This window comes from Miscanthus floridulus, chromosome 14 (assembly GCF_019320115.1).
Source record: "Miscanthus floridulus cultivar M001 chromosome 14, ASM1932011v1, whole genome shotgun sequence".
In the NCBI taxonomy this organism is placed as follows: Eukaryota; Viridiplantae; Streptophyta; class Magnoliopsida; order Poales; family Poaceae; genus Miscanthus; species Miscanthus floridulus.
The window spans coordinates 1,134,613-1,158,545 of NC_089593.1; the positions used below are offsets into that span (position 1 = coordinate 1,134,613).

The window sequence follows — 23,933 nt, forward strand, 5'->3', positions numbered from 1 at the left end:
ATCCGGTACCACTGCTGCTATATGATAACTCACATCCTGCTGGCGTAACATTGAGATGGCTATATTGACGACACTGAGATGGCCATGGCTTTAAGGTCGTGGCTTTGACCTAAAACATATGAATCAGACGCATCAAAAAACTGGTCTTGGTTGGTTAGTGCAAAGTGGCATTAACTGTTGCTGCTACTGCTTAGCAGCCACCACCCAGCCACCCACGCTAAATCCAAGCATATTACCAGCAAATTTCCTCTGAACAGAACAGTTTGGTAGCATATCGATGCGATATAGTTCGAGCATTTCCTCTTTGACATAAAATCTCAATCAAAATTGTCAGGATTTGGGTTCAATCATAAAACCTTACAATCTTACCCTGTATCATAAATTTCATAATAACTCAATCCTGAAAGTTTCATATAATCCCATAAGATTTATAGGATCTTACATAGGATCATAATCCTATCATACTACATAACAATTGAGATAAAGAACTTTTGAAATGATTTGGGTGACAAAATGCAATTTGAAGCTAAGGTGTATTGAAAATCAATAATTTCCTCAAAAAATAATGTCAATAAACCGAGTTAAATTTTAAAATGTCAATTAAATCACTCAAAAACAATACTATAGACTTCAGTCTTTACAACATATTATATAATATTTTGTATAATAAGGATTTGGATCTTACGGCAAAAAAAGATCATATACCTAGGATCCCAATTCGAACAACTTTGGTCTCGAATTAGAGCAGAGTTTTGCACATCGTGCTGCAGCAACCCGACCTTAGTTAGATAATACCCGCCCGTGCACATCATTATACTCCCTCTGTCTCACAATAGAAGACGTAACTTTAACCACTAATTTCTTTAATTAATAAATAGTTTATGGCAACAAAAAATTGATCATTAGAAAATATTTCTAAATGCAAATTCAATGCAACTATTTTTACTATATACTAAACTTTTAATATGGTTAGACTAATTATCAGCAAAAAAAAAGCTTGAAATTTGAAATACATGGATGACTTTGGGTAAAGATAAGAAAGGGGGTGAGTCACACCAGAGAGGGGCACATCGGCATCGATGGAGTCAAACCGGTGGCCGTCGGAGCGCACGACGGGAGAAGTCGACGGATGGGGAAAATTTGTTACAATTAGCGATGGGGTTCGAACTAGAAGTTAACAAAAGTTGACAGATGGGGCAAGCCGAGGCCTGAGGGCTTTTGAAATCCAAATCCCCAGTGCCAAATGAAATTCATTTCCTCCCAAGAAGAGAGAATAAAATGACAACACTCAACTTCTCAATAGAAAATAAGTTCACTACAGAAAGTGATATATCGACTACTACAACTAGAGCATGAAAATGTTCTTGGCACTGGATAAAATCATACATTGTTTACTAGAAACCAGAGAACACAGTACCAGCTGAGAGAAGGATGCGAAACACATTGGCATATAATCAACATGGAAATTTGCCCAAATGGGAGGTGACTCGGAGCAAATTACAATTTAATCATGCAACAGCTGATAGCTGAAATGATTCTGGTACAACACGTTACACGTATGGGGCACTTCATATGAAGAGCTCCATTCTAATAATATATCCCCAATCTGATTCTACCGGAAATGTCGAAAAGTTGAGCCGCGAGGCACATTCCAACATCACACAAACCATTCTACAGAGCCCTTGAGCAGCATTACGCCACTTTGGCCTTTGACAGTGCTTTCTTCCTCTGGGAGAGCATGTAACGGTACATGTGCGGACTTCCTGCAGTGGTCCAAAGTAAAACAATGCACCTTCTTATAAGGCACTAATACAAGATAGCAAAATGTGGTGCGATTGAGGAGGGAAGGCTTACCTGGAACATAAATCAGGAGGGCAAGAATAGATGAATAGAAGTAATCGTATGAGAAGTTGCATTTGTTCGGCATCCTAAGACAGTATTTCTCCGATGCCTGAAATTGGTCCCACAAAAAAACAGTTGAAAACGATAATTATAAGATGAACAACATGTGGAGCTCTTCAGTTTCCTAGTAAGATCAGTGTACCTTCATGTAAGGCAAGGCAATGTAGATCAGACCAACTTCACTAGAGATACCAGTAGGATACAACAACATAAAGGTGCTGTACCTGCAGACAATCAGTATGCAAAAACACTTTTAGGGGAAACTTCACTGACAAAGGTGGTAAGATTACTCTCCAGATTTGGAGCAAATCCAAATTTACCTAAGCCATAATAACCAGGAAGGTGCAAAGCCTGACAGCTATAAGTCTTGTCCTTATCTACTTAGGATACTTATCTAGAGTAGTTGGTGGCTGTGTCAGCCCTTATCTTTATCCCTAGCATCTCTAGAATATGCTGTAGTTTTTTTAAGGCTCAAGCAAGCTATCCTATATGTATCCCCAACCTGCCACAGTTGTGGCATGGCTAATGAAATCTGAAATTCAGCCCCAAACCTGTGTTTTGGTTCTAACAAATGGTATCTAGAGCCTAAATTCATCTGGGTTCTACCCTTACCCCATCCCAATCCGTCGCCACGTCTCTCCACTCCTCATCCTCTTCCTCCAACCGTTCCACCACCTCCAGCATACGTGCTGCAGCGGCTGCAGCAGCCAGGCGCGAGGCGGCGGCGGCCGAGCGTGCAGCAGCAGCAGAGCGGGCGGCTCGCATCGCCCAGGCAGAGCTTGCTGCGGCACGTGCGGCTGAAGCCGCCCACCAGGCAGCAGCGGAGGCGCGAGAGGCTGCAGCAGCAGCGGCTGCGCTCCGTGCGGAGGCGGACGCGGGCGAGCAGGAGGACTACGGCGCCCGGGCGGGCGCGTCGGATGCAGGAGCAGCGGCGGCTGCGGCTCTGCGCCGCGGAGCGGACGCCGCCTGGGCGGACGCGGTGGACGTGAGGCTGGCGACCGCGACGGCTTCGACAACCGACGCGGACGCGACGCGGGCCGCTTTGACGGATGACGCCGCGACTTCGACCGGGACGAGCGGGCACGCGACGCCAACGCTTGGCTAGAGCGGGAGGAGCGTCGCGAGGCGCGGGACCTGGGCGGACGGGACGTTGGCACGCGGAGACCTCACAGGCAGCGCGCCTCCCCTTCCCTGGACCGGCGCCGTGGTCGCCATGGCTGGCCCGGCTCCCTTCCCGTCGCGCAGACCGTCGTCAAGGACGCCGGCGGCGGATGGCCCAAGCTCACCAAGACCAACTACGCCAAGTGGTCCATGGTGATGAAGGTGAAGATGCAGGCGCAGCGCATGTGGGATGCGGTACGGTACGGTACGGTACGGTACGGCGACGCCGACTTCGACGAGGATCGGCGGGCACTGGAGGCGCTTCTTGTTGCTGTTCCGACGGAGATGCACTCCTCCCTCGCGAACAAGCGGACCGCCAAGGACGCCTGGGACGCCATCGCCACGGCACGCATCGGCAGCGACAGCGCCCGCAGGTCCACGCTTCAGAAGCTGCGTGAGTGGGAGAACCTGGCTTTCAAGCCGGGTGAGAACATCGACGACTTCGCTCTCCGCCTCAACACCCTGATGCAACAGTTGGCGCGGTATGGCGACGACGACATCGACGAGGAGAGAGCTGTCGAGAAGTTCCTCCGCGTCGTCCCCAAGAAGTACTCGCAGATCGCCATCGCGATAGAGATGTTGCTGGACTTCTCCGAGTTGTCGATCGAGGAGGTGACGGGTCGCCTCAAGGCCGTCGACAACCGAGAGCAGCTACCTCCCTCAGAGCTGGTCACCATCGGTGGCAAGCTTCTCTTCACCGAGGAGCAGTGGCTCGCCCGCCAGCGGGAGCGGAAGAAGGGGGAGGCCTCGAGTTCTTCGGCTTTGTCGGGCAGCCGCAAGCGTCGGCCGCGCAAGCAGGAAAAGGCGTGTGGTGGTGCTCCTGGCGGCGCCGACGGCGAGCGCAAGGCTACCTGTGACGACACCTGCAACAACTGCGGGAGGTCCGGCCACTGGGCCAAGGACTGTCGGCAGGCAAAGTGCGGCGGCCAGGCACACGTCGCGCAAGCGCAGGAGGGTGACGAGCCGGCTCTATTCTTCGTACACAAGAGCATCGAGCCACACTCCTCTCCCGCGTCGGCCGCCGCCGCACTCCACCTCGACGAGCCGCGGGCTCACGTCTTCCTCGGCAACGGGTCCGGCGGCGACAAGATCGACGGGTGGTACCTCGACACCGGCGCCACCCACCACATGACCGGGCGGCGAGAGTTCTTCTCCGAGCTCGACTCTGGCGTTCGAGGCTCCGTCAAGTTCGGGGACAGCTCCGTCGTGGAGATCAAGGGCGTCGGCTCCGTCGTCTTCACCACCAAGACCGGCAAGAACCGACTGCTCAACGGCGTCTACTACAACCCCGCGCTAAGGAACTCCATCATCAGCCTGGGACAGCTGGATGAGAACGACTCACGCGTGGAGATCGAGCACGGGGTCTTGCGTATCTAGGATTGCCATCGTCGACTTCTCGTCAAGGTGAACAGAGGCCCCAACCGCCTTTACGTCCTCCACATGCAGGTGGCGCAGCCCGTGTGTCTTGCAGCCTGCCGCGACGACGACTCCTGGCGGTGGCACGAGTGCTTTGGGCACCTCAACTTCGAGGCCCTGAAGCAGCTCGACAACAAGGAGATGATCCAGGGCATGCCGCGAGTCGAGCACGTGGAGCAATTCTGCAACACCTGCGTCCTCACCAAGCAGCGGCGGCTCCCCTTTCCCCGCCAGGCGAGCTTCCGCGCCAAGGAGAAGCTGGAGCTCGTGCACGGTGACCTCTGCGGCCCCGTGACACCGGCCACACCTAGAGGCCGGCGCTTCTTCCTGCTCCTCGTCGACAACGTGTCCCGCTACATGTGGGCGGTCCTGCTCGACACCAAGGCGGCGGCTGCGGACGCCATCAAGCTGTTGCGGAGGAGTGCGGCCGCAAGCTTCGGGTGCTACGCACCGACAACGGAGGCGAGTTCACGGCGGCTGAGTTCGCGGCGTACTACGCCGACGAGGGGATCCAGCGCCACTTCTCCACGCCGTACACCCCGCAGCAGAACAGCATCGTTGAGCGCCGCAACCAGACAGTGGTGGCCACCGCCCGCGCCCTCCTCAAGCAGAGAGGGATGTCGGCCATCTACTGGGGGGAGGCGATGATGACTGCCATCCATCTCCTCAACCGCTCGCCCACCAAGGCCCTTGACGGCAAGACGTCGTACGAGGCCTGGCATGGGTGCAAGCCGATGGTGAGCCACCTCCGCGTCTTCGGCTATCTCGCCTTTGCCAAGGAGCTCAACCACGTCGGCAAGCTCGACGACCGAAGCACGCCAGGGGTCATCGGCTACGCGGAGGGCGTCAAGGCCTACCGCATCCTCGACCCTGTAACACAGCGCGTCCACATCTCCCGGGACGTCGTGTTTGACGAAGGTCGAGGCTGGGCCTAGGACAAGGTGGTGGACGTCGGCTCGACTTCAACTCTCAGAGACTTCGTCGTCGACTACATCCATTTCGTGGGAGCCGGGGGAGCTAGCAGCTCATCTTAACCGAGCTCATCTACCTCAGCACCCGGCTCGCCATCAGCTCCGACGAGTACTCCACCGCCTACACCACCAGTAAGTCCTCCACCACCTATACCACCGGCTACGCCCCGCTCTCCTACACTGGCTCCCCAATCTCCTGCATCGGCGCCCAGACCCCCGAGATCGGCACCAGCAGCCTTGGTCCGTGACGAGCAGTGAAGCTCGCCACTCCGCTGTCCGACGACGAGGATCGCGTCGATGCCTACCACGACGACGAGCCTCTGCGCTACCGCACCTTGGACAACATCTTCGGTGATCAGCCCGTTCCTGGACTAGCGGTGCACGACTTCGAGGCGGAGCTGCACCTGGCGCACGAGGACGGTGAGCCCCGCTCCTTCGCTGAGGCGAAGGGAGACGCGGCATGGCGCGCCGCGATGCAGCAGGAGATGGATGCGGTCGAGCGGAACCGGACGTAGAAGCTGGCGGATCTTCCTGTCGGCCACCACGCCATCACCCTGAAGTCGGTCTACAAGCTCAAGAAGGATGAGGCCGGAGCGGTGATCAAGCACAAGGCGCGTCTGGTGGCGCGCGGGTTCGTCCAGCAGGAGGGAGTCGACTTCGACGACACCTTCGTGCCCGTTGCGCAGATGGAGTCCGTCCGTCTCCTCCTCGCACTGGCGGCCCAGGAGGGTTGGCGTGTGCACCACATGGACGTCAAGTCCGCCTTCCTCAACGGTGACCTAAATGAGGAGGTCTACGTCCACCAGCCGCCGGGATTCGTCATCCCCGGCAAGGAGAACAAGGTTCTTCGCCTACGCAAGGCCCTCTACGGCTTGCGGTAGGCACCCCGAGCTTGGAACGCCAAGCTGGACTCCACTCTCAAGCAAATGGGGTTCCAGCAAAGTCCTCACGAGGCTGCAGTCTACCGGCGGGGCAAGAGAGGCAATGCCCTGTTGGTAGGCGTCTACGTCGACGATTTGGTGATCACCGGCACCAAGGAGGCCGAGGTGGAGTCATTCAAGGAGGAGATGAAGACGACCTTCCAGATGAGTGACTTGGGCCTTCTCTCCTTCTACCTGGGGATCGAGGTCCACCAGGACAGCTCCGGCATCTCCCTTCGCCATACCGTCTACGTCAAGCGCGTCGAGTTGGGTGGGCTCACCGGCTGCAACCCAGCACACACTCCCATGGAGGAGAGGTTGAAGCTGAGCCGCAACAGCACGGCGAAGGAGGTCGACGCCACGCGGTACCGGCGCATTGTGGGCAGCCTTCGTTACCTCGTCCATACACGGCCGGACCTGACGTTCGCCGTTGGCTACGTCAATCGATTCATGCAGCGACCGACGACGGAGCATGAGCAGGCCGTCAAGAGGATCCTCCCCTACGTCGCGGGCACTTCCGACTACGGCTTGCACTACTCGAGGTGTCCCGGTGCGGAGCACTTCATCGGGTACAGCAACAGCGACCTCGCCGGTGACATCGACACAAGCAAGAGCACCAGCGCATCAGGAGCTGTTTGGATGAGGGGAGCAGCAAGGCCGGCTACATCAACACCTAGGATCAGCTCGCCGATCTTCTCACCAAGTCCCTTGGGCAGGTCAAGTTCTAGGAGCTTCGCGCCAAGATTAGGATGGTTCAAATTCCCCACAAGGCGCCACACAAGACTTAGGGGGAGAATGACAGCTATAAGTCTTGTCCTTATCTACTTAGGATACTTATCTAGAGTAGTTGATGGCTGTGTCAACCCTTATCTTTATCCCTAGCATCTACTTTAGCATCTCTAGAATATGCTGTAGTTTTCTTAAGGCTCAAGCAAACTATCATATATGTATCCCCAACCTACCATAGTTGTGGCATGGCTAATGAAATCTGAAATTCAGCCCCAAACCTGTGTTTTGGTTCTAACAAAGCCAAATGCCTCCTTCATTCCAAAGAAAGAGTATCTGATGATCTGCAAGAAATCAGCAATTCCTATTAAGATTACTTTGAAATTCAGATCATAACAAAATTTACTCTAGGTTTCATAGCAACAGATAACGAAGTACAGAATTCAATGGTGGTTACAAGTAAGTAATTTAGAGAATTACATCAAGTAATTTGTACCTCAGTGATAGACCAGCTTATGACCAAGGTAGTAACAAGAAGATGTGACTGGGTCTGCAAAACAAGGTTCACATTGTTAAGAAAATAATACAAATGTTTACTCACTATAGAAAAACGTTGAAATAGGATGCAAAAGGTAAAAGCACTATTTATCCTTTTCTAATATGTCTGGTGTAGAAACTTGTACATGCCCACTCATATTTGCTTATTCCATTATCGGACTCGAAAATTAAATAACTGGCCAACCTTAACTTAGTCCTAAAAGTCACAAAATCATCTAATACATGTGTTCTCTAGTTCTAGCAAATGCTTTTAAACCTAAAACCATGTCATAACTCAAGGTCCCAGCAGGCAACACATAGATATGTATCTAATCTAAAATACGAAATTATAAAATGGAAACTATAAAGTTCATGAACAAATTAAGACGTATTCCTAAAAAAATGGATGTCATATATGAAAACATGAAGACTTGCTAGTGATGATACCTCAGGAAAACTCCACAAGACACCCCACGTAAGGAACAACCTGGATCCAATCTGTGGAAGAGTTGCCGAGACCGGAGACCTCACCAACCCTGTAAAGAAGACAAACTTATCAGAATAGTGACAAAAGAGTGACACCGCAATAGTGAAGAAAGCATATTTTTCTTATATATAACCCTCCTCGGAAACTTTCTAACAAATAAAATGTTTAATGTGTTCAAGATCCGGACTGATGTTTCTGTATCATACTGTTTTGAGTAGATGGACTATAATAAGAAAAAGGGATACACGTCCACCAACATCACCATACCTACGAGCCCATGAAGAATCTGAAGCACCAACAACGCCACCACCAGAAAAAACACAGAAAGGTCAGTTAGTACCTCACAATCTTCATGTGGGTAAAACATGAACTTGAACTACGGCACTAGAAATTTCACAGAGTTTATCTAGCACAGCAAAAGCATATTACTGAATTCGAACCACTGCAAGATTTTGCTGCGACCCTAAGTAACATTTATGTAATTGAAAACATCAATCTAGTTGATTACCAGTTCTTCCTACCAAGAACTACGACAGTTTTGCTTGTAGCATCCTTACTCAAACTTTAAAGCAGTAATCATTCCTATTAGGATAGGTCCAGACTTCATGAGCTGAGCAAAAATATGAAATTGCGCCAGGTTTGCATCTGTACTGTGACAGAGCAAACTGAAGTGCACTACCAAAGTACTGCTAAATAAAAATGGGGGGAGGGAAAAGAAACAACTGACCTCCATGATGGCTGCTGTCTGCGCGAACTGTAGCGGCCTCTCGACGGCGGCGTAGACGGCCTTGTGCCCGCTCTCTCGCAGCGTCAGTACCGCGTAGTACAGCACCTGCGCCCTGCAACACCCCCAGATCAAAGAAACACCAAATCAGACCAAAACACGGCCGACGGAGCAAGAGGCGGAAGATCCATCCGGAACCCAAGAAGAACAGAGCAGCACGCAGCGGGGGCAACGGACCATCCGAAGAAGACGACCCGGTTGTAGACGGAGAGGTAGAGCCGCCGAGCCGACGCCCGCCATCGCCTGAACCGCGGTGAGGAGGGAGAAGACGCCGGGAAAGGACGGGACGGGCTTGACTATTCTGAACAGGCTCCTGAGCTGGCTACTACTGATCTAGTAAAAAAGCACGCCACACGCATCAGATTCGGCGTCTCGGCGCTCGGCGCTCGGCGGTGGGATTGAGTCCGATTCGATCTGGCAGCGGCGGGCCAACCACTGGCCGGATTGAATCCGGAATTGAATCGCAAAAAGTCTACTTAACCCCCACATATCATATTTTGTCTACTTCACCCCTAACTATGAAACCGTCTATTTTACTCTGAACTATCTAAAACCGTCTGTTTACCCTGGGCGGTTTTTCAGCTGCTGTTTGCTACAGTAACAGCAGGTTTGCTACAGTGCCTGAGGTTTGCTGCAGTCCCTTTGGTTTTGAATTCCTTTTTTTTATTTATTTTCGGTGAATTTTTGTAAACATCATAGTAAATCACAGAAAAATCATAAAATGAAAAATCTAATTTTATTGGACTCCACATGAGTAGATCTACACAGTGAATATATAATACGGTATGCTTTAGTACAAATTTTTTTTTGTAGCTTTAGATTAATTGGAAAATCCAATTTTGTCTGTAATTAATTAGAATTTATCTATAACTAAGTTACACATAGTCCAATGAGTACGAAAATTTTACTATAGTTCAAGCATACAATAATTAGCGTACCATAAAAATTTTACCATAATTGGACCATAGAAGCTGCAGCTATGAATTATTCCAATTAATTACAGACAAAATTAGATTTTTCAATTAATCTAAGGCTACAGTAAAAATTTTACACTAAAGCATACCGTATTATATATTCACTGTGTAGATCTACTCATGTGGAGTCCAATAAAATTAGATTTTTTATTTTATGATTTTTCTATGATTTATTATGATTTTTTAAAAATTCACCAAAAATAAATAAAAAAAAAAGAAATTCAAAACCACCGGCACTGTAGCAAACCACCGTTACCCAAGGAGTAAAACAGACGGTTTTAGATAGTTTATGGGGTAAAACAGACAGTTTTATAGTTGGGAGTGAAGTAGACAAAGTATGATAGGTGAATGGTTAAGTAGACTTTTTTTCTAATTGAATTGGAATCGGATCGGGGCGGATGGAGGACAGGTGAGCCGGTGGGCAGCGGGAGAGAGCTATTGCCGCTGGCAAGGCCTGCAGCTGCGTAAAGCGTAACTGCCAGCCCGCCGCCCACGCCAATTCCTTCGTTTCCGTGTGACCAGCAAATCTCTGTCACACAAGTATAGTACAATGAACATGCCCAATTTTCTATTATCTTCCCTTTTCAGCTCTCCAGGAAAATGCTACAATTTTTTTTATCCATCGGCAGCCATCAATATTTAGGCCTCGTTCGTTTAAAGGAATTTAGAGAAATCTAGATGAATTTATGAGAGAAAAACACTGTTCCGGATAAAAAAAAGAAGCGGATAAACCAGATTTAAAGACACGTGGACGGGGCCTTATAAATCAGTCACGGTAGCCCTGTGAACAAAACAGTAGTTGCTGTTTGATCCATAGCTACAGCTGATTTTACACCTGAATTCTGAGAGAAAAGCGAAGAGTGTGCAGATGTCAAAAAAAAAAAAGGTATCAACCGAAACAAATGTAGTGATGAAGCACGCTATATATAACTGTTCATTCAAGTCAGCAGCCGAAGTCATTATGCCGAACCGACGCAAGAGAAACATCAAACATTCGAGTAGCTTTCCAAGTGACAATAAAACCGTTCAGCAAACTCAACTGTCGACAATTAGCTCAACTAACAGGGAAGAAGACGGTTCAGTTAGCATGCCCATCGCACTTCTTTTGCAATCAAATTGTCACACAACTTTAAAACTCCCAAAGTAATGTTACATGATCTGCCCCGCAAAACAAGCACACTGACAACACAGACAAGCTTACTTCTATCTGTAAATTACTTTCTTGGCTTTCAGCTGTATAGCCTGTATGAGGTACTGGATTACCCCAAACAATGTATATTAACTCGGTAGAAATGTGAGTTTCTATAATGCAGCCGTCCTTGGCTTTCAACTGTATAGCCTGTATGAAGTACTGGATTACCCCAAACATTGTAGATTAATTGGACTCGGTAGAAATGTGAGTTCCTATAATGCAGCCGAGAGGATCCCCAGTTCGACGTGGAGCGGTTCGAGCCCTTCCTCTTCCAACAAGGAAAGGGCTGCCAGGCCATAGTAAGAATGGTAGATGTCTGGTATCCGATCATCTGGGAATTTTGTGAAGCCTCCATACTGTTGCAACAGTGAACCAAAACATACCCTGAGTTATCTGAGAATGTGAATATGTGATTAAGCTGATAGAAGAGATTTGAGGTCAATTACAGGTGACTGGCAGGTGAGCAAAAATCCCCGTAGAGCACAGCGATCGATCAAGTGATAAGCACCCAAGATCTTCAAGACACCTCCAACCCTGTACAGTGAAATTAAAAGCAAGAAAATTACTCAGGTCTTGTTCACTTGTCAGATAACTAGTACAGAGATTGCAAAAATTTACCAAAAAGCATAGCAGGTATCACTGGGCTTGTTTCTTCTCCCTTGAAACCCTCCATTAGTCACTTGTCTCTACACAAGTAATAGAGAAATCAGTTTGTAAGGTTTATTCTGCTTATGTTGATTTCAGATAGATGCTAACATGAATGGAAATGCGTAGCATAATATTCAGATGCATAGAAATACTACATTTATCCAGCATGGGTAAAGAAAAAAAATGGTATGTTTATGTAGTAGATAAAAAAAATTCTTATTGCTACAGAATCACATAAGAGGGCAATCTCGATGGCTAATTGCGGAGACATGGTTGAGTACAAGTTCAACCTGAAGACACCATTCGAGGAGCATGCATATGTTGATGGACGAAGAATCTCTTATGTTAGATGCCAAATCAACTTGAATGAAGCCCATTAGATGGAGAGCCGCAACAGCACAAAAAGTTCCTCCACCTGACTCGCTAACACAAAGACAAGCAATGAGAACCTAAAACCCATTGCTCAGTGGCAACCAAAAATTAAGTTCTCCAAATGAAGCTGATAAAGTAGGCAAAGTATAACACATCAAAAGGTCAAATGAAATTGCTTACCATGAGATTCAGAACCAGGAACCATACCAAAGCCGCCATCATATGACTGCATATGATAACAACAAAAATTAGGCAATAGGCATTGCAGCAGCATGTATCTCAATGCAAAATGTGGTGCATTCTAAATTTTCGTAAATCAACCTGGCAGTTAAGAATGTATTCCTTTGCCTTTAACTTGTCCATTCCTGTCCAGTCATCTAGCATTGAGCAGATTGCAGCTGCAAAGACACATCATATGCACCAAGTTAGATCAATAAAGAAATCAAATTATACTAATGTACATAAAGGACAGTGCTCCTCACCTGCACAGTATACAAAGCGAAGGTCTGTTTCTGCACCAATATGAGTAGGCATGAAGCTACAAAAAGATGCTTGTCAAAAAAGCCAATGCATTAAACAGGACACGGTATTCATAAAATGGAAGTCCCCTAGGCTGACTAATAACCAACCAAAAGCTCACTGATAAGCAAGATCACATGCAACAACAGAATCTATAGCATTTGCATTTACTCATAGGCATCTTTAACATTCTGCCCGAACAGGATCACTAAGGCCGCCGAAAGTGTAAAGATATATCAGCCTGTTCGGCTGGTGCTGATACGATCGTATACGATCGTGGATTATTACTGCTAGCTGGTTTGGTGTGAGAGAAAAATATTGTTCTGGCTGGAAATTTACGATCGTTTACGACCAAGCGAACAGGCTGTATAAAGGTGGCATTTAGTAATGTATAAAGTATGTCTCAACAAGAGAACATGACTTAGGAGTAGCAACAAGTGAGCGCAATAGATGAACAAAGTAGTAATCATATAAGTTCTGGAAATCCTAATATAATTAGGGATGTGAACAATTACATGATACAAAAATCACAATGGAGCCAGTAAGGTGCGTGAAACTTTTATCTTGAACTTTAAGCAGATCTGCAGATGTGGAAGTAGAGATACTTCGAGGAACAATCTACAAGTATAATGGCCATGATATGGGAATAAATGCCTACCTTCCATCTGGTTGCTGGAGCTTTTTCAAAGATAATAGAAGTGTCTTGAAGTCAATATTTGCTAGATCGTAGCCAATAATCTTGAGGATAGCAAGGGCAGAATAAGTGCTTGCAAGATGACTAACATTGCGACAAGGATCCTGAAACAGAGCATGCTTTAATATTTGAAGCTATCACAAAATACAAACATGAAAACGTATATAAAAGGTAGAATCAGCATTGGCCACCCATACCTTCACATTAGGCAAGGGAAATTGAGTTGATCTAGAACCACAGAATCCATAGAACAACCCTAGAAACACATGAAATGTTATATAGCGAGAATATTACAGCTGGAAACAGGACCTTTAGACATCATGGTAGTTATTTTTAACATAATGTACAAGGAAACTTACCAACACCTATATCATCATTCGCCTCAGGATGAACTTGAAAAGATAAAACCCATTTGGTTATTTCATCCTTGTTAATCTAATGAGAAAAAAAAAGAGATGCACAACTTCTCAGATCACTACATTACTTCTTACTTTAGAGTCAAGGTATCAAAGAGTACTACAAGCTGCATTTCACTCCTTTAGCAGACTATGCCAAACCTGAGGCTACCCTGGTAAGCAACAAAAAGGACTAGCATAAACTTAACCGTTAACCATATAAGCAGCAGCCAACTGTAGGAAAGCATTTAGCAACTGCCCAAACTGCCTACATAGAGGCGAGCAAATTTTAGACTATGAGCGCGACTTTAAGGGTACTAGCGCCACTTGGCTACTGCACCGTCAACATCACATGGGTTTTGGGCTCCCATTTCCCTAATGACAGAAATGTAGTACTTATTTTATATGGAACAAAAACCACGGTAAACATAGTTATGACATGTACATGCCAAGAAGAGTTATAACCCCTACTAGTTTGTCGCCTCTAACCTCCTTGAGTAGATTAATGGATTAATTAATTAACAGGTCAGTTGTTAACATCACTCATAGAAACATTGAGAAGTCCGCTATCCATCCATAAGTACAATTCAGCTATCTCTGCATTTGCAACCTCCTGCATTTATCATCACGAATACTACTTGTGCTTACCAGCATGAATTCTTCAACTACTTTATTAATACTATACTTGCTTGCACTCATTGCCCCAACTGAACAAAATTTAATGGAATTACACAGAGGGCTAAAATTCTGTCAGCTTTAGTTGTCATGAGCTTTGAATGTTCCTCTTCTTCCTCCTTATCTCAGGTGCTCCCTTACTAACCAACCTAGAATCAAAACGCTACTCTTAAAATAAGTACAAATTCCCTGCTTTTCCAAAGGAAATACGTGCTTACTTTTCCAAAGGAAATACGTGCTTAGAATTAGAAGTTACAATTCTATCTAATAATTTTTAAGTGCACAGATCTACTGCTGCCTATATCTATGTTATTTTTTGCATACAATTAGGGTTACACTAACTGCAATGCAGCGCCCTAACAAGTAATGAAGATCCAATTTTTGCATTCAAGCGAATACAGAACATGACAAACCGCAGGCAGAATTATGATCGATAAAAGACACGTCGCAGCGGAGTAGGTGGGATCTTACCCGGTCGAGCTCCCGAAGAAGGGAAAGGCCGCCAATGGCAAAGTAGGCGAGTGTGAGGTGGTTCACCTCCTGCGACGCGTATTCGCCGGGGAGCTCCATGGCTATGGCGTCGAAGAACGCCACGTGGTGCAGACCCTCAAAATTCCGCATCCCGTTTGCTGCCTGGGTCCGCCACAAATCGAAGGCCACACGGACACGCCCTCGTGCCAGCTGTGCTCAAACTAAAGTGCACAAAGAATTAGCCCACATTTAGCCCATGTATTTAGCCCACAATTAGCCCATGTTTTCTTATACTAATCAGAAAGCCTAAATGTGAGCTACTTCTAGACTAACAAGAGCTAATTAGTGGTTAGAGTCCATTAGCCTTTATTAACCCATAATTAACTCATGTTTAATATATTTTCACAATGTGGGCTAATTTTTAGCCCTGGGATCCAAACATGCCCATTAGCTTTAATTTCAATTTCAGTTTAGAAATCATCTTTTGGCAAATCCAAAAAGCGGCACTAAGAGCACGCTTCAGCGCTAAGCGGACAGGTAACGCTTGGCTTTGGGGCATAAGCGCTACCAAAGCGGCGCGACCGCCTTGGTGGAGCAGCGGCTGCTGGCTCCAGCCTTGGCGAGAGGCGGGAGGGGGAGCCGCTGACGCCGCCGCCGAGCCTGGGACTGCCGCGCCGTCGCTACCGACGAATCTCCGCAAAACGAGCTGAGAGAGAGCTGCGACTGAAAAGAAGTAGATCTCACCGGCTCCTTCTCCCTTCTCACGCGGGATGGACGCCGCTGCCCCTGGATCCACGCGCTGCGGCTCCTCCTCCCTCCTCACGCGCGTAGCCGGCGACGGAGAAGAAGCCCGGCGGCCAGGAACGACGGAGGAAGGCGGGGCGGCGATGAGAGGCGAGACGGCGCGGGAGGCAGGGCGGGAGGGGCGGAGCGGAGGACGCTCGGCGGCGCGACGGGAGGTGTGGGGCGGTGGTGGTACTCCGAGCGGGAGCGGTGGGGATGCGCGTGCGCGAGCCGCGGGATAGATCCCGGTCTCCCGACAGCGATGGGCTAAAGTCTGGTCAACAGGCAGGCACCGTGAGGTCACCCTGGGCATAATTAACCGAAGACCGAAGGCCGAACCGAAAAGATCGAGACCGAGACTGAAAAGACCGAGACCGAAAAGTTTGGTCATGAGTTCGGTCCTGGCTCCCAACTAACCGAAGTAACCGATAGAAGTTCGGTCATATGTGTCGGTTAACCGAAGTGACCGAACTGACCGTAGTTCTTGTTCTGTACTTCTGTTATGTCATTACGTGTGATTGTGATTTGTGAGAACTGAGAAAGTTGTGTGCTAGAACTTGTCATAATAATGTGTGGTTTGTTTTATATATTGTGTTGTTATTTTTTTGCTTTCAAATAGCAAACATGCTGTTGAAAATTGCTATAGATTCTGCTATTGTTTGTGGCTACTACTCAGGTCCGGTTAGTTCGGTCGTGACCGAGACCGAACCGAACTAACCGAGACCGAACTTCCTCGGTCTTCGTTTTTTGCAAAGACCGATCGGTCCCAGGTTTCTGATGACCGAACTGACCGAATGACCGAGGAATCGAACCGATCGGTTCGGTCTGACCGAATGCCCAGGGTGACCGTGAGGGGCTCTGGCCTCTGGCGACTAGGAGAAGGTTTGGACTCCAGTTCTAGCTGGATTTTTTTATTTTTATTAATCCTTTTTTAATCAATATTTTAATAATAACCGCTACCAAAAAAGAATTTCCAAGAAGAATCCTCTTTGGTCGCGCCAGCGTGGGCTGTCGCGCCACATGCACTGGCGCAACAAGTGGACCCACGCTGGTGTTCGTCGTTAACCAGAGCTAGCATGGCGGACGATGGGGCCCGCACTGTCGCGCCATCAAGTTCGGCGCGATAGCGCTGTCGAGCGCGATAGGGCGATAAAAGGCCGCGGCCCAAGATCATTTCTTCCTTCTCTCTTCGTCCTCTTCCTCCTGGAGCTTGACCTCTTATTGTGTTTTATTCTCTCTCTCCTCTCTTCCTCCCATTCTCTTTGTGTATGAAATGAAGTTTGGATTGTGATTTTGTCTTGCAAGGATCTCGTGCAGGTGGTATGACTCCCTCACCCTATGATGTTTATGTGTTGAGTTGCTGTTTGTAGACTGCTATGGTTTAGACTACTGTGCAATACTGGCTTTTGTTTGGTTAATTAACTGAAAGTTTGTTTGGCTAATGACGTGTATTATATTATGATTCCATCGTTACTTGGTAGATTGTTGTACTGCTTGGACAGGTTTTTTGTTGCACTGTTGTAGGGTTTGACTTGCTGTGTTTTGGACATATGTCTGTGTTGGACTGTTGAAAGTAACGTTACTTGTTAGGTTGTTATTTGAAGTTAGTTTGTATTCACTACATGTATGGTTTTAGTGTTTATGTATGGTTATCATTTAGAGGGATTAAATTTGTTTCTAGGGTTTGAACCCATGTGTTTGCACGATGATAGGTAGATACAAATTGTGGAATTCCTTTGTAACAGTTGTCCTTGATGAATTTGACAGGTTCAATGGCGGTTCGAAATAACAAGCAGTTCTTGCACCATCCGAAGGATCATGGTGCCTTCAGTCCTTTCCTACCAGCACTACCAACACCGTTGTGTCACTGTGGACTACCGGCCTTTGTGAAGTAGTCAAGGCATCCGAAGTCAACTGGGTGTGCTTTCAACATGTGTCAACTTAAGCGTCGTCCCTCGACAATTGATTCCTTTCTAGAGGGATGCAACTTCTACAGGTGGATTGATGGCCATGAAATGTTTGATCCACTGATTATGTTGTTTCCTTACGACCCCTGAAAGAGCTGTCCATATCCTGAGTTTGTTCGTTAAGTTCCATCGCCACCGAACCCTCCGAAAATGAATGAGGAAGAGAAGCTTGACGCTAGCTTTATTGTACTGGCTAGTAAATCCTCCTAAATGCCACTGTGGACTGTCGGCGGTACCGACTACTCCCAGCCAATTTGGAGCGTTCGCTCCCTTCTACCGCTGTGGATTGCCATGTAAGCCAGGCCCTATGGGCTGAAATCAAACACGCCCGAAGGCTACATTCCGTCACCTCCCTCACGCTCCCATACTTTGACCTCCCACACGTCTGGAACTCTGGATCCGTTGGGGGAGCACGCGACGTGCGGAGGAGCCCTCAAGCCTGGGTCCGGTGAGGAGGACGCGACGGGCAGAGGAGTGCTCACAGACGTCGGCGCCGTGGCCGGGGATATCGCGCCTGGAGAGAAGCTGTCGCGGGCTTGCCTCGCGCACGCTCGGATCCGGCGGGGAAGACGCAGCAACTGGAGGAGCGCTCAAGGGCACCGTGGCTAGGCGCGGGGGAGGCGGTTAGGGAGGTCATCCTGGTGCCGGTGTGCGAGGGGCTTCGGCTAGCGGTGGTACATCGATGAGGATGAGGATGAGCTGGGGGAATGCGCGTCGTCGGAGCGGGAGACGGACGGCGCGGCGCTGTAGCAGGAGATGGACGCCGCGGTGGCCGGTGACTAGGACCAGGCGGTGGTGATGGCTGCGGCGAGGAGCGGCAGCTGGGGGAGGCGAGGGGCCATGGAGAGGACGAAATGGAGGAACTTGCGATACCTCCAGCCCTCCGCTGTGTAGCCGGAGTGTTCTATGAAATGCCAACAAAGGAGAGAGTGGGGAAAGGGTAGTGGTCAGTTTACCAGATTGTTGGTGCAAGGGTAGCCAAAACCAACAGTTTAGGTAAACAAACACGGTCTCTGTTTAGCCAGGCTCATTCCGATGCAGCGAAACAAACACACGAGGTTGCACCACGAGGATCGGGCTCAAGCTGGCCTCGGCCACGCCAGCCAGCCATGTCGAACAGGACATGCAAACAAAAGGACCCTAGAAGTTCTCTAGGCCTGATTTCAATAAGCCCAACAAAATAAATACGTCAAAGATGTTCTAATGAATTGGTACCATGGATTTGCCAAAAGATGATTTCTAAACTGAAATTGAAATTAAGCTAATGGGCGTGTTTGGATTCCAGGGTTAAAAATTAGCCCACATTGTGAAAATATATTAAACATGAGTTAATTATGGGCTAATAAGCGCTAATGGACTCTAACCACTAATTAGCTCTTATTAGCCCAGAATTAGCCCACATTTAGGCTTTCTAATTGTTATAAGAAAACATGGGCTAATTCTAGGCTAATAAGAGCTAATGAGGGCTAATTGGTGGTTAGAGTCTATTAGCCCTTATTAGCCTATAATTAGTTCATGTTTAATCTATTTTTACAAAATGGGCTAATTTTAGCCATGGGATCCAAACAGGCCCTTGATTTGTGTATGCACGGGAGACACTCCTTTATGCGTGCAGTATCCGACAGTTTACCCACGTCTGCTTCGAAATAAAGTATGTTCGTCTTGGGGCATGTTTGGATCCCAGGACTAAAATTTAGTCCACCTTATGAAAATAGATTAAATATGAGCTAATTATGTGCTAATAAAGGCTAATGGACTCTAACCACTAATTAGCCCTCGTTAGCTTTTATTAGTCCACATTGGGCCTGTTTGGATCCCAGGGCTAATGTAAAATTAAATTAAAATAAGCTAATTATGCATGGATTAATAAATGGCTAATGGACTCCAACCACCCATTAGCCCTCGTTACCTCTTATTAGTTCAGAAAATTGCTCAGATTTAGGCTTTCTAATTGGTATAAAAAACAAAGGCGATCCAAACACCCTTATAACTTTCTAACTAGTATAAAACAAGGACTAATTATTAGCTCTTGGATCCGAACACCCCTGAATTACGCTCAGATTTGTATGTGATTTTCGTATTCGACTTTGACATTCAAATTTCCCCCGAATTCAACACAATTTCAACAGCCTTTGTGCACTTGAGTTCGAGCACAGCTGGGCGCGAGGGCGCGTCCGTGTGGCCTTCGATTCGTGGCAGACCTAGACAGCAAACGGGATCTTGGGGGTAGCGCCAGTGCTCGGTGGCCGACCGTCGGAGATGGGGAAGCAGGATTTTGAGCTTCTGCACCACGTGGCGTTCTTCGACGCCATAGCCACGGAGCTCGCTGGCAAATACACGTCGCAGGAGGTCAACCACCTCACCCTCGCCTACTTCGCTGTTGGCGGCCTCTCCCTTCTTTAGGAGCTTGACCGGGTAAGATCTCACCCGCTCCGCGCGCGATACATGTTTTATCGATCCACTTGTAGAATTCTACCGGCGGTTTGTCATGTTCTGGATTCGCCTGAGTGCAAAAATTAGATCTTCATTACTTGTTAGGGGTGCTGTGCGCATGTTATCATCCCAGTTAGTGTAACTCGAATTATATGCAAAAAATAACATAGATCTAGGCAGCAGTAGATCTGTGCACTTAAGAATTATTAGATAGAATTGTAACTTCTCATCCTAAACACATATTTCCTTTGGAAAAGTAGGGAACATTCAAATCTGGTGACAACTAAAGCTGATAGAATTTCAACCCTCTGTGTAATCCTATTAAAATTTGTTCAGTTGAGGCAATAAGTGTGTTTAACTGTTCATAAACGTGCTTAAGCATTTTATAATGTAGCAGAAATTGATTTTTTTTGTTTTGAACCGAACAAATGAGAGATGACCAGGAGAAAAAAGGCTCCTAAATATATGGCTAGTATCTAGTTCACTAGGAGTACGCAAGAACGGCAAAAGCACGACAAATTATTGATTTAGGAATGAGAATGGGCTAGAACCCTGGGTTTTTCCTTATATAATTAATGGTCTTTTCATTCTAATACTCTATCCAGGAGTTCTCAGTATTTAGCAAAGTTGTTCCTATCTAACGGAAGGCTCCTGGATCAAATGCAAAGAGTGGAGAACAATTGAGAGAGTTCAAATGAATAAGGGCTAGGTTCCTCTCCACCTCCCTCTCTCTCTCCCCTTTTATACGGGAGGTGGGAGGGATTGTTGATGTTTCACCCCCGATAGCCTGCCACGGGGGTATCCGGGGCAGTATGTTCGGGCTTCAGCGTATGCAGAACTCGACGGTAAACGCAAGAGACAGTCGATTTATCCTGGTTCGGGCCCTCGATCGTAGATCGAGTAATAGCCCTATGTCCAGTCGGCGTTAGCCTTTGCGTTGGATTGATTGTCAAGCGTTGCGTTGTTACCTTCTGTTGTTCTCTTGAACTCCAGAATCCCCCTATCTAAGGAGCCCTGCCCTCTTTTATATAGTCAGGAGGCCAGAGTCCTAGTCGGTTTACAATGAGGGTTCCTAATAGGATTACTGAATAATACTACTACTAAGATTACATGGGAAGAATCCTAGTTAGACTAGATCTTCTCTCTTCCTTGTGGGGTATCCTGTGGGTCCCGCATCGACAATCCCCCGAGCACTTCATGGTTGAGCTCTGAAAGCCTCGTCTTGTTCCTTCGGGTCTTGTCGAGTAGGAACAAGCGTCACCCGAGTGCTTTCTGGAGTGAAACCTTGTAGCGCTTCTTGGGATCTTCGAGTGGTGAGTGCTTTTTGAAGAAAAAGTACATCCATCTGGGTGTAGCCCCCGAGCCTCTTGCTATTTGGAACAAGGAGCTGGAGGATCTTGTCTTGAAGTTGCTCTGATTCTTCGTTGAAGTTTTATCAAAAAGAACTCGAATATGGCTCATTCTGGGTTTTTTTTTGTCGTAATGTCTTGAAGTGGTCTGCCTTGAGGAAGTCTTTTGGTGACGTGCGCTTTTTCGAAGAAAAAGGGCACTCACTGAGTGTAACCCCCGAGCCTCTTGCTATTTGGAACAAAAAGTTGGAGGGTCTTGAATCTTTATGTTGTTTGAAAATTTCTGTTCTGAAGCAGCCCCTGAGTCTTGGATTATAGAATAATCAACTCAAGGGTCTCGAATCTTCATGCAAGTCATCATTCGAGTAGTTTTGCGGCGACCAGCCCCCGAGCTTATATCCGGGTTCTTTTATTCAGAAAGAACTCGAATGCAGGTCCTTGGCATATTCTTCGGTAGTCTGCTGTTGTCAGATGTAGTTGTATAGAGTTGGTTGGGTATAAATGTTGTTTGTTCACGAGTTGTACAGTGCTGGTATATCCTTCTGAATATGCTTGTCCTTGTTCATTATTCCTTCACGCCTGAGTCCTCTTTCTTTGAGTTATATCCTTTCACTGTCTCCCTTGTCAGGTTTGTTCCGTTGGTGCTCCTGGTCCATGTGCGCCGCTTCTCTGGTCTATAAATATCCTCCTAGAGTGTTGTTTTGATTCATCGAGCATTTTGTTTCTTGTTTTGAAGTCTCTGTAGTCATGAATATGATAGTTTGTGAAGTAGAGCAGCCCCCGGGCGTATCTTGTAGTTCTTATATATCTTGTCGTAGATGGAGGAAGTCTTATGATAGGGATTAGAGGTAGACTAATCCCGCAGCGGCGTTGCACCAGGAAGTTGGTGGCGGTAGTTGGAGGAAGCCTTGTGATGTGTGCTTCGTTCCTTCATCCGGCAGTTCTTGGCTGGTACTCTTTGTCTGCCCTGTGACTGTCCAGTGTAGATCAACACCTGATCCTGCATCACATCGGGCTTGGGTAGACAGATGCCTACATGCCTCCTTTGGTCCATGCTTTCCTACCGTGCTGCTGATTTCTACCTTGGATGCACTACGTTCGTCCTTTGAAGAAAACAGTGTAGCCGAGTGCGGTTTGTTCTACCGTGTAGCAATTTGGAGCACGTAGTCGTTCCAGAGCCTAGTTGTGTCTGGGCTCCTTTTTGCTGCTTTGTTTGTCGCGGTACCGAGTTCGTTGGGTCTTGTAAGATGTGTAATCTTGTATTTCTTGAAGTCATTTGTAATGAAAGAAATTCTTGTCTTCTGAGTTGTCATACTTTCCCCTGTTGTATTGTCCTGGTTGCTTATGAGGTTTCTGAGTTCTTTCTATTAAGAACCGGGTTCTTGTGTCCCTTAAGAGGTGGCCTTTCGTTGCTCCATGGTTGTCGAGTTCTTTTTGTAGCGATATGATAACTCTGCCGTGGTGTTGGATGGATAAGTCTAAAATCTGCCTGTTGAACTGTACCGTTGTGTGGATTTGTGCCGTCCGTCATTTTAGCTGTGTCAGTAAATGGACCGTTGCGTCCTCATGCCGTGTTAAAACAGGCCTGGTGGGCCACGTTTTTACCGGTGTAAAATCTATTTAAGGGCCTTTCCCCTTCTTTTTCTTTATTGCCCTGATTTTGCCTTGAAACCCTAGTTTTCATAGATCCGCCGCCTCCATTGTCTCCGTCGTCTGAGCGCCGCCATCTTAGCCTTGTCTTTCCTTAGTGCTTCATCGCTTCTGCTAGCACATGGGTATAAAGAAAACTACGAGCAAGTCCCAGGCAACCTTCATGGACGAGGAGTCATCACTTTCTTTGATCGAGAATTAGGAGTTCATGGCCATGAGGGCTGCCTAGAAGGTTTGGCCGGCTTCGACAATGACTAAAGACCAGCTTCGTGAGCTTGTTAGCGATGGTTTGATCCAGAGCAAGGAGATTGCTGAATGGAGAGCTCCGGGCGAGCACCGGGTCCCCGCTCTAGGCCCTGGTGAGATTGTTCTTTTTGTCTCATTTATTCATGCCAGACTCTGCCTTCCGGCTTCTGCTTTTCTTCGCCAATTTCTTAACTATTTTGGGATTAGCTTGAATCATCTTGCTCCCAATGTTGTCCTTCATCTTTCTGTCTTTGTTCATCTTTGTGAGACTTTCCTTGGAATTCCCCCTTCTCTTTCTCTCTTTCGTCACTTCTTCCGTCTAAAGCCCTAGCCTTGCCGCGATGAAACCAGTGTTCTTGGTGGCTATAGGATTCAGTTTCGCCAGGGTCTTAAGAGCAAATTCTTCGACTATGACCTGGTTGATTCTGTGAGGGATTGGCATGCCGACTGGTTTTATGCCGCCAATCTGATTCCTCCTCTTGCTGTTCATTCCAGATCTGGTCCCTTGGTCAATGACCGATGGGATACGAGTCCTGTGACAACGGCTGAGACCCAGGTGATCAAGCTGTTTCTTGAGAGGATTTGTACTCTGAAACAGCAAGGCTTGACCGGCTTTGGGATTATTTCTAGTTTTCTTCGCCGCCGAGTTTAGCCTCTGAAG

At 47.5% G+C, this 23,933-nt stretch overlaps 2 protein-coding genes across 2 annotated transcripts; both read right to left on the reverse strand.

Annotated features, from left to right (window-relative positions):
* Positions 1 to 1,430: 1,430 nt before the first annotated feature.
* Positions 1,431 to 11,247, reverse strand: LOC136505656 (very-long-chain (3R)-3-hydroxyacyl-CoA dehydratase PASTICCINO 2A-like). Its single transcript, XM_066500821.1, has 12 exons — positions 11,080 to 11,247; positions 10,653 to 10,720; positions 9,082 to 9,147; positions 8,848 to 8,959; positions 8,388 to 8,406; positions 8,081 to 8,169; positions 7,593 to 7,646; positions 7,401 to 7,440; positions 2,223 to 2,253; positions 2,045 to 2,126; positions 1,855 to 1,951; positions 1,431 to 1,763 (listed from the first exon to the last, which is right to left on the reverse strand). The coding sequence occupies exons 1-12, from the start codon at positions 11,245 to 11,247 to the stop codon at positions 1,693 to 1,695; spliced, it is 897 nt and encodes a 298-aa protein (XP_066356918.1). The 3' UTR covers positions 1,431 to 1,692.
* On the reverse strand, positions 10,961 to 15,894 carry LOC136504309 (geranylgeranyl transferase type-1 subunit beta-like). The gene is made up of 12 exons (XM_066499180.1): positions 15,589 to 15,894; positions 14,845 to 15,065; positions 13,663 to 13,738; positions 13,501 to 13,559; positions 13,268 to 13,407; positions 12,573 to 12,628; positions 12,412 to 12,488; positions 12,271 to 12,316; positions 12,009 to 12,133; positions 11,689 to 11,756; positions 11,517 to 11,604; positions 10,961 to 11,426 (listed from the first exon to the last, which is right to left on the reverse strand). Exons 2-12 carry the CDS (start codon positions 14,992 to 14,994, stop codon positions 11,283 to 11,285), a joined length of 1,029 nt encoding a protein of 342 aa, XP_066355277.1. The 5' UTR covers positions 14,995 to 15,065; positions 15,589 to 15,894; the 3' UTR covers positions 10,961 to 11,282.
* Between the last annotated feature and the right edge of the window lie 8,039 nt (positions 15,895 to 23,933).